This window comes from Capricornis sumatraensis, chromosome 2 (assembly GCF_032405125.1).
Source record: "Capricornis sumatraensis isolate serow.1 chromosome 2, serow.2, whole genome shotgun sequence".
Classification (NCBI taxonomy): Eukaryota; Metazoa; Chordata; class Mammalia; order Artiodactyla; family Bovidae; genus Capricornis; species Capricornis sumatraensis.
The window spans coordinates 46622958-46636199 of NC_091070.1; the positions used below are offsets into that span (position 1 = coordinate 46622958).

Genomic DNA, 13242 nt, shown 5'->3' on the forward strand with positions numbered 1-13242 from the left:
ATATGTTCTTATTGCCATTTTCTTAATTGTTTGGGGTTGATTTTGAAGATTTTTTTTTTCTCTTGTATGTCTTAACTACACAAGTCCCTTTAAAGCTCATTTGGTGGTACTCAATTCTCTTAACTTTTGCTTGTCTGAAAAGCTTTTTATTTATTTCTCCATCAATTTTGAATGCGATCCTTCCTGGGCACAGTAATCTTGGTTGTAGATTTTTCCCTTTCAGTACTTTAAATATATCCTGTCATTCCCTTCTGGTCTGCAGAGTTTCTGCTGAAAGATCAGCTGTTAAGCGTGTGGAGGTTTCCCTTGTATGTTACTTGTTGCTTCTTCTATGATGCTTTTAATATTCTTTCTGTTTAGTCTTTGTGAGTTTGGTTAGTATGTATCTTGATGTTTTTCTCCTTGGGATTATCGTGTATGGGACTGTTTTTGCCTCTTGGACTTGGTTGACTATTTCCTTTTCAGTGTTGGGGAAATTTTCAATGATAATCCCTTCAAAAATTTTCTCATACCCTTTCTTTTTCTCTTCTTCCTCTGGGACCCCTATGATTCAAATGTGGGTGCATCTGATCTTGTCCCAGAGGTCTCTGAGACTGTCCTCAGTTCTTTTCATTCTTTTTACTTTAGTCTACTCTTCAGAAGTTATTTCCACCATTTTATCTTCCAGCTCATTCCTTCATTCTTCTGCTTCAGATATTCTGCTATTGATTCCTTCTAGAGTATTTTTAATTTCAGTAATTGTATTGTTTGTCTCTGCATGCTTATTCTTTAATTCTTCTAGGTCTTTGTTAATTGATTCTCGCCTTTTCTCCATTTTGTTTTCAAGGTTTTTGATCATCTTTACTATCATTATTCTGAATTCTTTTTCAGGTAGTTTGCCTGTTTCCTCTTCGTTTATTTGGACTTTTGTGTTTCTAGTTTGTTCCTCCATTTGTGTATTATTTCTCTGCCTTTTCATTTTTTTTAACTTATTATGTTTGAGGTCCCCTTTTCCTAGGCTTCAGGGAAAGTTGAATTCTTTCCTTGAAGAAGGTTGAATTCTTTCTTCATTTTGGTTTCTGCCCTCCTAAGGTTGGTCTAGTGGTTTCTGTAAGCTTTGTATAGAGTGAGATTTGTGCTGAGTTTTTATTTGTTTTCCTCTGGTGGGCAAGGCTGAGTGAGGTGATAATCCTGTCTGCTAATGATTGGGTTTGTATTTTTGTTGTTTAGATGAGGCATCCTGCACAGGGTCCTACTGGTGGTTGGGTGATACCCAGTCTTGTATTCCAGTAGTTTCCTTTCTGTGAGTTTTCACTATTTGATACTCCCTAGGGTTAGTTCTCTAAGTAGTCTAGGGTCTTGGAGTCAGTGCTCCCACTCCAAAGGCTCAGGGCTTGATCTCTGGTCAGGAACAAAGATTCCAATGGCATTAAGTGAGATTAAAATGAATATCCAAAAACAAGAAACCAAAGATGAACTTGACAAATGGCAGTTAAAAATCAGGTAAATAGTAATTAAAATAATGGAATATATACATATACACTCATCAGCAAAGTGAAAGTAGTCCAGCATGAATAAAGTACACTGGAGTGGGTTGCCATTTCCTTCTCCAATGCGTGAAAGTGAAAAGTGAAAGTGAAGTCGCTCAGTCATGTCCGACTCTTGGCGACCCCATGGACTGCAGCCTATCAGGCTCCTCCTCCATGGGATTTTCCAGGCAGGAGTACTGGAGTGGGGTGCCATTGCCTTCTCTGACAGTAGATTAACCCAGCAAATGAAGGAAATAAAAAATTACATTTACCAGTTAAGAACAAAACTAACTAAATCATAAACTGGAAAGTAAACTAAAGCAAGATGCCAAGTGGAGAATAAAGCAATGAAAACAAAACAGATATGTTGAGAGAAAAGAAAGAAAGAAAGAAAGAATAGATATGCAAAGTTAAATAGGGGTAGATAAGATTTATATCCCTTAAAGGTTAACTGCAATTGGAAAAGAACAGTAGGAAAGGCAAACAAAGGAATAAATGTAGAAAAAATATAGTAGGTTTAAAAAATTAAAAATTAAAATTATAAAAAAGAAAAGAAAAAAAGGAAAACTCCATAGAACTGCAAAAGCTCAAATAGAGGCAGAGGTTTATAACATGTGACTGAGAAAAAAATAAAGCTCAAAAGCTTAATTGGATTTCTTAGTGCTAATAAAATAGACAACTACAACAGAGGGGATGGGGAAGGGGAGGAAAAAGAAAAAATCCAAAAGAATCTACAGAACAAGTCAAAAAATAATGAATGTTTTTCTTGAGTCACTACTATGAGAGTCCTTTCCCTCACTGAGAATCACAGTCCGCCTTACCTCCCTAGGAGGAGGCAGTTTACCTGCTGTTGGGGCAGCTCAGATTCTAATCTGCTCTCACTCCTGTATGTCTTGCCTCCAAGGTCCACAGCTCTCAGAGCTAGTGCATTTTCTTTTGTGGGAGCTCTCAATGGACTTTTATATATTCCACAGACACAGAGTCTGCCTAGTTGATCGTGTGTATTTAATCTGCAGCTTGTACAGCTGCTGGGAAGGTTTTGGGTCATCTTGCTTAGCCACACTGCCCCTGGGTTTCAATTGTGATTTTATTTCCACCTCTACATGTTGGTTTGCTCCTGAGGCTGCCCTGGAGGACTTGGGTTTGCTCCTGTGAGGGCCAGTTATGGAGGTGGTGCAGCTGCTTGGGTCGCAGGGGTTCTGACAGCACCAGGTACTCAGGGGCGTTGGCGGCTAGGGCAGCAGGAAATATAGTGCTCTAGAAGGGTATGACAACCAGTATTGGCCAATATGCTCCAGAATTCTTGCCTGGAGAAACCCCCTCCCTGACAGAGAAGCCTGGCAGGCCACTCTACAGGGTTGCAAAGGGTCGGACAGGACCAAAGCGACCCTGCACGCATAGACGCAAGACTTTTTTGACCTGTGGCAGCTCTGCCCCAGTGAGATTTGAGAGTGAAGGTGGCACAGTTGCTTAGCTTGTGGAGACCCTATTGGTGCCAAGTGTGCAGGGACATGGACTGCCTCTGCCACAGAAGATGTGGCCCTATCTGAGTCTTTTTTTGAGCCTCTTGTAGCTGGCAATCAAGGCTTCTTTTGCCAGTCTTTCTCCATAGTTCCTCCCATTCAGGCACTTGAACTAAAGTTCAAGGGAACTTAGAGGGTTCCCTTGCCTGGGATCCTTCTCTGTTGTTCAGCATGTCAGGCACATAGAGGGGCCCCCCTGGTTGGGGTCCTACTCTGTATTTCAGCACATCAGTTACTTGAAGGAGCACCCTGGGTGGGGTCCTACTCTGTTGTTCAGTGTGTCAGGCATTTTATGCGCCAGCCTCTATATTGTTCAGCTGGGATGTGGGGAGAGAGAGGCTACGGTGATGGCTCCACCCCCTATACGTGACTTAGCAGTATTGCTTTGCTTCCAAGGCTGCCTGGCTTTCCTCCACCAGCATTTTCCACCAGGATCTCCTCCCTCACATTTCCTCAATCCGCTCCTCTGCATTCAGCAGCAGCCCTTGCCCTGGGATTGCTCCACAACCCCTAAACTCCAGCTCCCAGCCGCTGCACCTTCCAGGGGTCCAGTGTTCCTGTCTGGATTGTGTATGGCTACGGCAAGGACTGTCTGATTCTCATTCCATTTAGGCTGCCACAGATCAGCTGTTTCACCCTCAGCCTTCAATGTTTCTCCTCTGCCTCAGATAGTTTCCCTGATGTGGGGATTGGACCCCTGCTTCAGTTTCCCCACCCGCAGGTGGGGAAGGTCCTGTCCTACTAACACTCCTGGTCCCCCCCGACCCAACCCAGTTCCTCATCCTACTGAGTTTTGCATGGTTCTATATATTCTTTTCCACTGGTCAGGTACTCCTGTCCACTCTCAGCTGGTATTCTGCATATACTTCTGTGTGTGAAGGTGTATTCCCATTGTATCCATGTAAAGAGATGTACTCCATGTCCACCTACTCCTCTGCCATCTTGTTCTCTTCTTTCTGTTAAAGTAACTTCATTTGTATCATTTCTTTCTAAATTCCACATATAGGAGATGTCAGAACATGTTTCTCCTCCTCTGTTTGACCTACTTCACTGGGTATGACAATCTCTAAGTCCAAATCCTCTGCCCATTTTTGGTTGGATTGTTTTTGTTGTTTTGTTTTCTTTTTGATATTGAGTCACATGAGCTGTTTATAACTTTTGAAAATTATTCCCTTGTTGGTCACATCATTTGCAAGTATTTTCTCCCATTCTGTGGGTTTTCTTTTCCTTTGGTTTATAGTTTTCTTTGCTGTGCAAAAGCTTTTATCTTTAATTAGGTCCCATTTGTTTATTTTGTTTTTATTTCCATTCGTCTAGGAGGTGGGTCAAAAAACGTTTTGCCATGATTTATGTCTAAGAGTGTTCTGCCTCTTTTTCTCCGAGTGTTCTATATTCTCCAGTCTTATACTTAGGACTTAAACCCATTTTGAGTTTATTTTTGTGTGTGAGAATAGAGAATGTTGTAATTTCATTCTTCTATATGTAGCTCTCCAGCTTTCCCAGAACCATTTATTGAAAGACTATTCTCTCTCCATTGTATATTCTTGCCTCTTTTGTTCATAGTTTAGGTGACTGTAAGTACATGGGTTTATCTTTGGGCTTTCTGTCCTGTTCCACTGATCTGTATTTCTGTTTTTATGTCATTACCAGTGTTTAGATGACTACAGCTTATAGTGTAGTCTGAAGTCAGGGCACCTGATATCTCCAGCTCCATTTTTCTTTCACAAGATTGCTTTGGATATTTGGAGTTTTTCATGTGTTCATATAAATTTTGGGCTTCTCTGGTAGCTCAGAAGGTAAAGAATCTACCTGCAATACAGGAGACCCAGGTTCAGTGCCTGAGTCAGGAAACTCCCCTGAAGAAGGAAATGGCAGCCCACTCCAATAATCTTGCCTGGAGAATCTCACCAACGGAGGAACCTGATGGGCTGCAGTCCATGGGGTCACAAAGAGTCAGACACAACTGAATGACTAACGCTATAAATTTAAAACTTTTTTGTCCTAATTTTGTGAAAAATGCCATTGGTAATTTGATAGGGATTGCACTGAATCTTTAGATTACCTTGGGTACTATGGTCATTTTGACAATATTGATTCGTCAAATCCAACAACATGGTATATCTTTTCATCTGTTTGTGTCATTTCTTATTTATTTCATCATTGTTTTGTAGCTTTTGAAGTATAGGTCTTTTGCCTCCTTAGGTAGGTTTATCCTTAGGTATTTTATTCTTTTTGATGCATTTGTGAATGGAATTATTTCTTTAATTTCTGTTTTTGACCTTTCGTTATTCATGTTAGAAATGCAACAGATTTCTTTGTTTTGTATCCTGCAAGTTCACTTAATTCATTGATGAGCTCTAGTACTTTTCTGGTAGCATCCTTAGGATTTTCTAAGTATAATGTCATGTCATCTGCAAACAGTGACAGTTTTACTACTTTTCCAATTTGTATTCCTTTCTTTCTTTTCCTTCTCTCATTGCCATGGCTAGGACTTCCAAAACTATGTTGGAAAAAAGTAGCAAGAGTGGACATCCTTGTCTTGTCCCTGATCTTAGAGGAAATGTTTTCACCTTTTCACCTTTGACTTTGACATTGGGTGTAAGTTTGTTATACATGGTCTTTGTTATATTGAGGTATAGTCCCTCTATGCTTACTTTCTGGAGAGTTTTCAGCATAAATGGGTGCTGAATTTTGTCAGGTTTTTTTTTTTTTTCTTCATCTATTGAGATGGTTATATGGTTTTTAGTCTTTAATTTGTTAATGTGGTGTATCACACTTACTGATTTGCAGATACTAAAAAATCCTTGCATCCCTGGGATAAATCCCACTTCTTTGTGGTGTATGATCCTTCTAATGTATTGTTGCCTTTGGTTTGCTAGTATTTTGTTGAGAATTTTTGAATCTATATTCATCAGTGATATTGACCTGTAGTTTTCTTTTTTGTAGTGTCTTTGTCTTTGGTATCAAGGTAATGATGGCCTCATAGAATGAGTTTGGGAGTGATCTTTTTTGTAATATTTTGAAAAGGATAGGTGTTAACTCTTCTGGAAACATTTTATAGAATTTTTCTTTGAGTCCATCTGGTTTTGAACTTTAGTGTGAATTTTTAAATCACAGTTTCAATTTCTATCCTTGGATTGTCTATTAATATTTTCTATTTCTTCCTGGTTCAGTCTTGGAACATTGTATCTTTCTAAGAATTTGTTCATTTCTTCTAGGTCATCCCTTTCATTAGCATATAGTTGCTTGTAGTATTCTCTTTTAATCCTTTGTATTTCTGTGGTGTCAGTTGTAACTTTTCCTTTCTAATTTCTAATTTTATTAATTTGAGCTCTCTCCTTTTTTTCTTGATTAGGCTAGCTAAAAGTTTATCAATTTTGTTTATCTTTTCTAAGAACCAAGTTTTAATTTACCTTTCTTATTGTTTTCATCATCACTGTTTCAATTTTTTCTGCTCTGATCTTTATGATTTCTTTTGTTCTACTATCTTTGGCTTTGGTTTGTTATTCCTTCTCTAGTTGCTTTAGGTGTAAATTGTTTATTTGTAATTTTTCTTATTTCCTGGGGTAAGAATGTATTGCTGTAAACTTCCCCTTTCAAACTGTTTTTGCTGGATTCCTTAGGTTTCGGATTGTCGTGGTTTCATTTTTATATATCTCAAGGTATTTTATATTTTAATTTCTTCAGTGATCCATTGATTGTTTAGTAGCATATTGTGTAGCCTCCGGGTGTTTTTTTTTTTTTATAGATTTTTCATAGAGTTGATTTCAAATCTCTTAACATTGTGGTCAGAAAAGATGCTTGATATGATTTAAATTTTCTTAAATTGAATGAGGCTTACTTTGTGGCCCAGCATGTGATTAATTCTGAAGAACATTCTAGTACACTTAGTATATTCTGTTGCTCTTGTATGGAATTCTTTATAAATATCAGTTGTCGATGTTGTCTCATCTGTCATTTAAGGCCTGGGTTTCCTTATTGATTTTCTTTCTGGATGATCTGTTCATTGATGAAAGTGGGTTGTTATTTATAAAATTCCCACTATTACTGTGTAGAAGTAAGAAGTCAGTAGACTTCTTCTTTTATGGCTATTAGTTTTTGCCTTATATTTTGGGGTGCTCCTATATTGGGTGTATGTATATTTGCAATTGTTATATCTTAGATTGATCATTTGATCATCATGTGATATCCTTCTTTGTTTCTTGTAAACAGTCTGTAAAGTCTATTTTGTTTCATACGAATATTGCCACTCCAGGTTTCTTTTGATTTCCATTTGCATGGAATATATTTTTACATACCCCACTTTCAGTCAGTATCTGTCCCTAGAATTGAAGTGGGTTTCTTGTAGACAGCATAGGTGCAGGTCTCGTTTTTGTATCCACTCAGCCGATCTGTCTTTTGGTTGGAGCATTTACATTTAAGGTAATTATAGATACTTGTGTTATTATTGCCGTTTTGTTCATTCTTCTGGATTTATTTTGTAGGTCCTTTTTCTTCCCTTCCTCTTTTATTCTTTTGTGATTTGATGACTGACTTTAGCATCGTATTTGGATTTCTTTTTCATTTTTGTTTTGTATATCTAATGTAGCTTTTTGGTTTGAAGTTACCATGAGGTTTTGATATAGCAATCTATATATAAACAAAATTGCTTTTTAAGTTGCTGTTCTCTTAATTTCAAATGCATTTTCAATATTCTGCATTTGTACTCTTCTCATTAATACTGATTATGTTATCATATTTGTGTTTGGATGATTTTCTGCCTTTATGTTTACATTTACTGGTGAGATTTTCTATTCATTATTTTCTTGTTTTTGGTTGTGGCCTTTCTTTTCTAACTGGAGAATGTCCGTTAGCATTTGTTGCAAAACTGGCCTGGTGGTTCTGAAGTTTCGTTTCTTTTATTTTTCTGTAAAGCTTTTGATTTCTCTGTGAATCCAAATTAGAGCCTTCCTTGGTAGAGTATTTTTGTTTTTAGGTTCTTCCCTTTCATCACTTTAAATATATTGTGCCAATCCCTTCTGGTCTGTAGAGTTTCTGCTGAAAAAAATCAGGTTATATCATTTTGGAAATTCCCTTGTATGTTATGTTGCTTTCCCTTGTTAATTTTATTATTTTCTCTTTGGTTTTAATTTTTGTCGACTTGATTACCATGTCTCTCAACATGTTTCTCTTTGGGTTTTTCCTGCCTGAAACTCTGTGCTTCCTGGACTTTGGTTTATGTTTCCTTTCCTATGTTAGGAAAGTTTTCAGCTGTCATCTCTTCAAGTGTTTTCTCAGGTCCTTTCTGTCTCTTTTCTCATTTTGACCCTGCCATACTGAGAATAGTGGTGCACTTAATGTTGTCCCAGAGGTCTCTGAGACTGTCCTTATTTCTGTAAATTCTTTTTTATTGATTGTGTTCTGCAGCAGTGGTTTCCGCCATTTACTCTAGCTCACTCGTTTTTCTGCTTTGTGTATTCTGCTATTGATTCCTTATAGTGTTTTTCATGTCAGTTATTATTCATCTCCATTTGTTTGTTCTTTAGATCTTCTAGCTCTTTGTTAAACATTTCTTGTATCTTCTCAATATGTGCCTTTTTTCCTCAATATTTGGGATCATCTTTCCTATCATTACTCTGATTCCCCCCCAGGTAGATAGCCTGCATTCAGTTCACTTGGTTGCTTTTCTGGAGTTTCCTCTTGTTCCTTCATCTTGGACGCATTTCTTCTGCTGTCTCATTGTGTGTAACTTTCTGTGATTGTAGTGCTCATTCCTCAGGCTGTAAGGTTATAGCTGTTCTTGCTTCTCCTGCCTGCCTCTTGGTGGATAAGGCTGGTCCATGGGGCCTGTGCTGGCTTCTGGTGGGAGGAACTGGGTCCTGCCCACTGGTAATCAGAGCTTGGCCTGGGCCTTCTGGTGGACAGGGCCATGTCAAGGGCTATGTTTATTGAGCAGCTGTGGGCTCAGGAAGACTTTAGTCAGCCTCCCTTCTGAGGAGTGGGGCTGTTTTCCCACCCTATTGGCTGTTTGGTCTGAATCATTTCAGCCTAATGGATGGGCCAGGTTTTGGTGAGAAAATGGTGACCTTCTGGAGGGCTCTTGTCAATGAGTACTCTTCAGAACTACTGCCACCAGTATCTTTCTCACTGCAGAAAGCCTCACCCCATCCCACCCCCGAACCTCTGCTGGAGACCCTTCAATTCCAGCAGGTAAATCTGTCTCAGGCTTTTATGAACTCACTACCTTTTCTCCCGGGGCCTGGTGCACATGAAATCTTGTGCATGCCTTCCAAGAGTAGAGTTTCTGTTTCTCTCAGACCTGTGGAATTCCTTTGATCAAATCTTACTGTTCTCCAAAGCCAGATATTCTGACGATTCTTCTTTCTGATCAAGGCCTCCAGGCTAGGGTGCCTGATGTGGGTGTTGGAAATTTCAATCCTGTGGGAGAACCTCTGTGATATAGCTATTTTCTAGTTTGTGGGTCTCCCACCCGGCACGTGTGAGGTTTGACTTTGTTGTGATTGCACCCCTTCTATCACCTTATTGTGGCTTTTTCTTTATTATTGGATACAGGGGAGATATATATATATATATATGTTTTCTTCTCAGCAGTTCTTTGTAGTTTTGGTATTCTGGTGAGAGGGGGAGAACTCAAGTCTTTCTACTCTGCCATCATGTTTACACCTCCATTTTAGTAACTGGTGTTTTTTATTTCCTTGATAGCAATATGCCCTCTCTTATTCACTAAATTCTTACATATAAGGGTATATTACTTAGCTATACTTTATGTTTTACTAATCTTTTATTCTATTTTTGCCAGGATAATATTTTAGCTGTTATAGACTTTAATATGTGTGTAATCCATCCTCATTAATAGCCTTTAAAAAAACTTATATGTCAAACAAACAAACAAAAAACTTTCATGTTTTTACTTGTTTGTTAACCTAGTTACACTTAAAATAGGGTAATTTCAAGTTACAACAACTTGCGATTAGGATTTAACTATTAAATCTGTAAATCTGTTAGAAAATAATTCATCCTCCTTATACCAAAAAATGAAATAATAGTTTTAAAACAGATTTTTAAATATTTCAGTAAAGTGGTATAGCTTATGTAAGGTTGTGCAAATGTTTATTAGACATCTCTTGTGTTTCAGGAGTGTAATGGGAGTTTAAAAAGTTAAACTATCACTGAGGTATTGTCTAGGATTTCATGTAAAGAAACTGAAAAAAGTTGAGGATTAGCCAAGGGGAATATGCACTGTGTAGTACTTATGTATATCTTCCCTGGTGGCTCAGACAGTAAAGCGTCTGCTTGCAATGCGGGAGACCCGGGTTCAATCCCTGGGTCAGGAAGATCCCCTGGAGAAGGCAATGGCAACCAATCCAGTACTCTTGCCTGCAAAATTCAATGGACAGAGGAGCCTTGTAGCCTACAGTCCATGGGGTCTCAAAGAGTCAGACACGACTGTATGACTCCACATCAGTACTTATGTATAAATGAATCCCTGAAAAGTGTTAAGTTTCCAGGAAAGGGGTTATGTTTCAACTGAGTTTTGGAGACTGAGAGGCAGTTAGCTGGATAAAGAAAGTGATAACTTGTTTTAGGGGAAAGAAACTGAAAATGCAAAGACTCACATTTAAAAGAGCATGGGATGAAAACTAAATGGCAAAAATTTACTTGTGGCCAAAGTATAGGGTGTGAATCAGGACTGGTGAGCCATGAATTTGCAGTAGACAAAGATCTCATTTTCTCAAGTGGGCAATGGGTGAAATTGGTGGGTTTTTAAAAGAGAATGGAGAGAATCATATTTGTATTTTAGAAAGGTTTTAAAGGGATAAGAAAGGAGTCAAAGTGAACAAAATTGGTTAATTGATAATTAATAAAAATATGTATTCAGTGAAAATATGAATGAACACTGAATGAAACACTGAATGAAAAGTTAATGAATTACTACAGTTAGCAGCTGAAAAATAATAACTTTGGTAAGATTACCCTTATTCAGTCAGATGATCAATATAGAAGCCAGTGAGAATGGGGGACTATTTCAAAATACTGGATATTTGAAATCAGGCTTAATGTCATTGTTTCCCAAACTAGCTATTGCTAGTTAGTAGGAAATACCTTAATGTTGTTATTTGATGTGTTGGTTATTTATTCATTTGCTCTCTATTTGATTAATCATAATAGTTTTCCACGTGGTTTGACTTGTTTTCAGGGTATAATACTATAATTCTGAAAAATAAAAACTTTGTATTTTATCTTTCAGCGTTTATGTTCTTTATTTCTGTTTTACTCTATTGGTTAGGATTTATGGAAATGAATTAAAATATTGTAGTGGACATTTTTGCCTTTTAATAACAGGGATGCCCTAATATTTTACACTTAAGTTGATTCTGAAAGACATTTTTCAGCATATGAAAATAACTCATTCCAGGCTAAGTAGGTTAAAAACTATTTGGAAGGTTTTGAAATTTTATCAAATAGCTGGTATGCTCCTACTTAAATGCAGATGTATATTTTATGATCAGTTGATGTTATTTTATAGTAGTCAATGTTTTTTAAATCATGCTTTAAAAAATCATCATGGCTATAATATATTATTCTTCTGATACAGTACTGAATTTTATTTTCTATATTTTGTGAGGTATTTAAAATATTTATGGCCATATTGCTTTATTACTTTATATTGTGCCTACTGTGCTTTGTATTCAAAGATATAACCATAGGATAGTGTAAAATCTTCAAAATGTTATACAAAACTATTTAGTTATGTTAACTGGTTCATATTTAATGGGTCAAGAAAACAAATAATTTCAGATTATTATCAATAAAAATCATCATTGAATTACATGTCCTCAAGCAAATCTTTCTCTCTCTGGGACTCATCTGTGAAAATAAGGGGTCTGAGATACAAGAATTGTAAGGTCACTCCAGTTCTAGCTTTCTGAAAACTTGTATTCATATGGAAATCCCTTTGGCTTTATGCTAAAAAAACAGTAACACTGTGTAAGTTAGAAATGGACCATGCTATGGTCCATGCTATGACCCTTGAAAATTTAGACTTGAGTTTCAAAAAGAAACAAAAAATTTGAAAAATCACAAGTCCATTGTTATCTACTTGGGCCCATGAGCAGTTGAAACTGAGAAATACTGACTTTGTGATTTTATCCTGTTATACTGGAGAACCATGGACCAACCAACCATCCCTCACTGTTTTGTTCAACTTACTTGAAACGTTGAAGCCAAAGGGCAGCAGATGGGGAATCAGAAGCCCTGGATTTATACCACTCTGTCACTTGGTGGTTTGGGGATCTTAAGTAATTTAACACCTTCAGGCATCAGATTTCTTAGTTGCAAGGTGAAATATACTTAATCTTTTAGTTCTAAAGTTCTATGATATGAGAAGCAATAAATAATCCCATAATAAAAATTCTTTAATTTATATAGTCACTTGGGGTTTCCTTTCACATATATTGATCTTAATTGAGCCTCTTCACAAAGTTTGGAGGCAAAAAAGCAAAGTATTAGTGACTTTATTTCAGAGTTAGGTCTCGACTCCAGACCATTTGTAGTTTGCCCAGTGTGCTTAGCAAGTGGCGGAGTCCCAGCTGGAGCCTAGGCATTCTGATACTTCAACTGTTCTTTTCTTTTTATGACATATTGTCTTTCGTTAAGCTCTGTAATCACCCTTTTATACTTTTCAAGCATTCTGGCACATTTTCCAACTCTTTAAATTGCAGGGACCAGCTATCCTTCTTCCCTTGGGGTTCATTTATAATTTTAAACTATATAACATTAACACTTTGTTCATGTATATGTTTAAATGATTTCTTGAAAAGCCATCTAACATTTATTCCTTCTTTTCCTGATTCTCTTTCAGATAGCAGTTCTGTGGATGAAAAGGTTTTAAATCATACTTTTTCTTCCCTCCTGAGGGATCTTGTCTTTTTGTACATGTTTGTTTGTGACATATTAGACCTGTTTTGGTTCTTCTGTTTTAGTTGTGAACTGTGCATGTTATCCCAGCTTTCCATTCATTGGTTGTCCTTTAAGTGTGCCCCAATCTGTTGCTTTTATGAAGAGATTACACCTTGCCAGCTTTGCTTACTATAGCTTACACTTGCCAACCTAGGGGTCTGCTACGGTCAAATGCAGCATCTGTTGTTAAGTCTGGCAAATCATGATCTCTCTGACTGATTCATGATCTTCACTGCACATACCAAGTTTTA

General features: G+C 37.4%; 1 protein-coding gene across 2 annotated transcripts in view; it reads left to right on the plus strand.

Moving 5' to 3' along the window:
* UNC13C (unc-13 homolog C) overlaps positions 1-13242 on the plus strand; it is a 666761-nt gene that overhangs the window by 136462 nt on the left and 517057 nt on the right. For both annotated transcript variants that reach the window (XM_068963824.1, XM_068963823.1), the window contains exon 2: positions 12894-12916. In XM_068963824.1, the coding sequence (XP_068819925.1) occupies positions 12894-12916 (23 nt within the window). The remainder of the gene's footprint in view (positions 1-12893; positions 12917-13242) is intronic.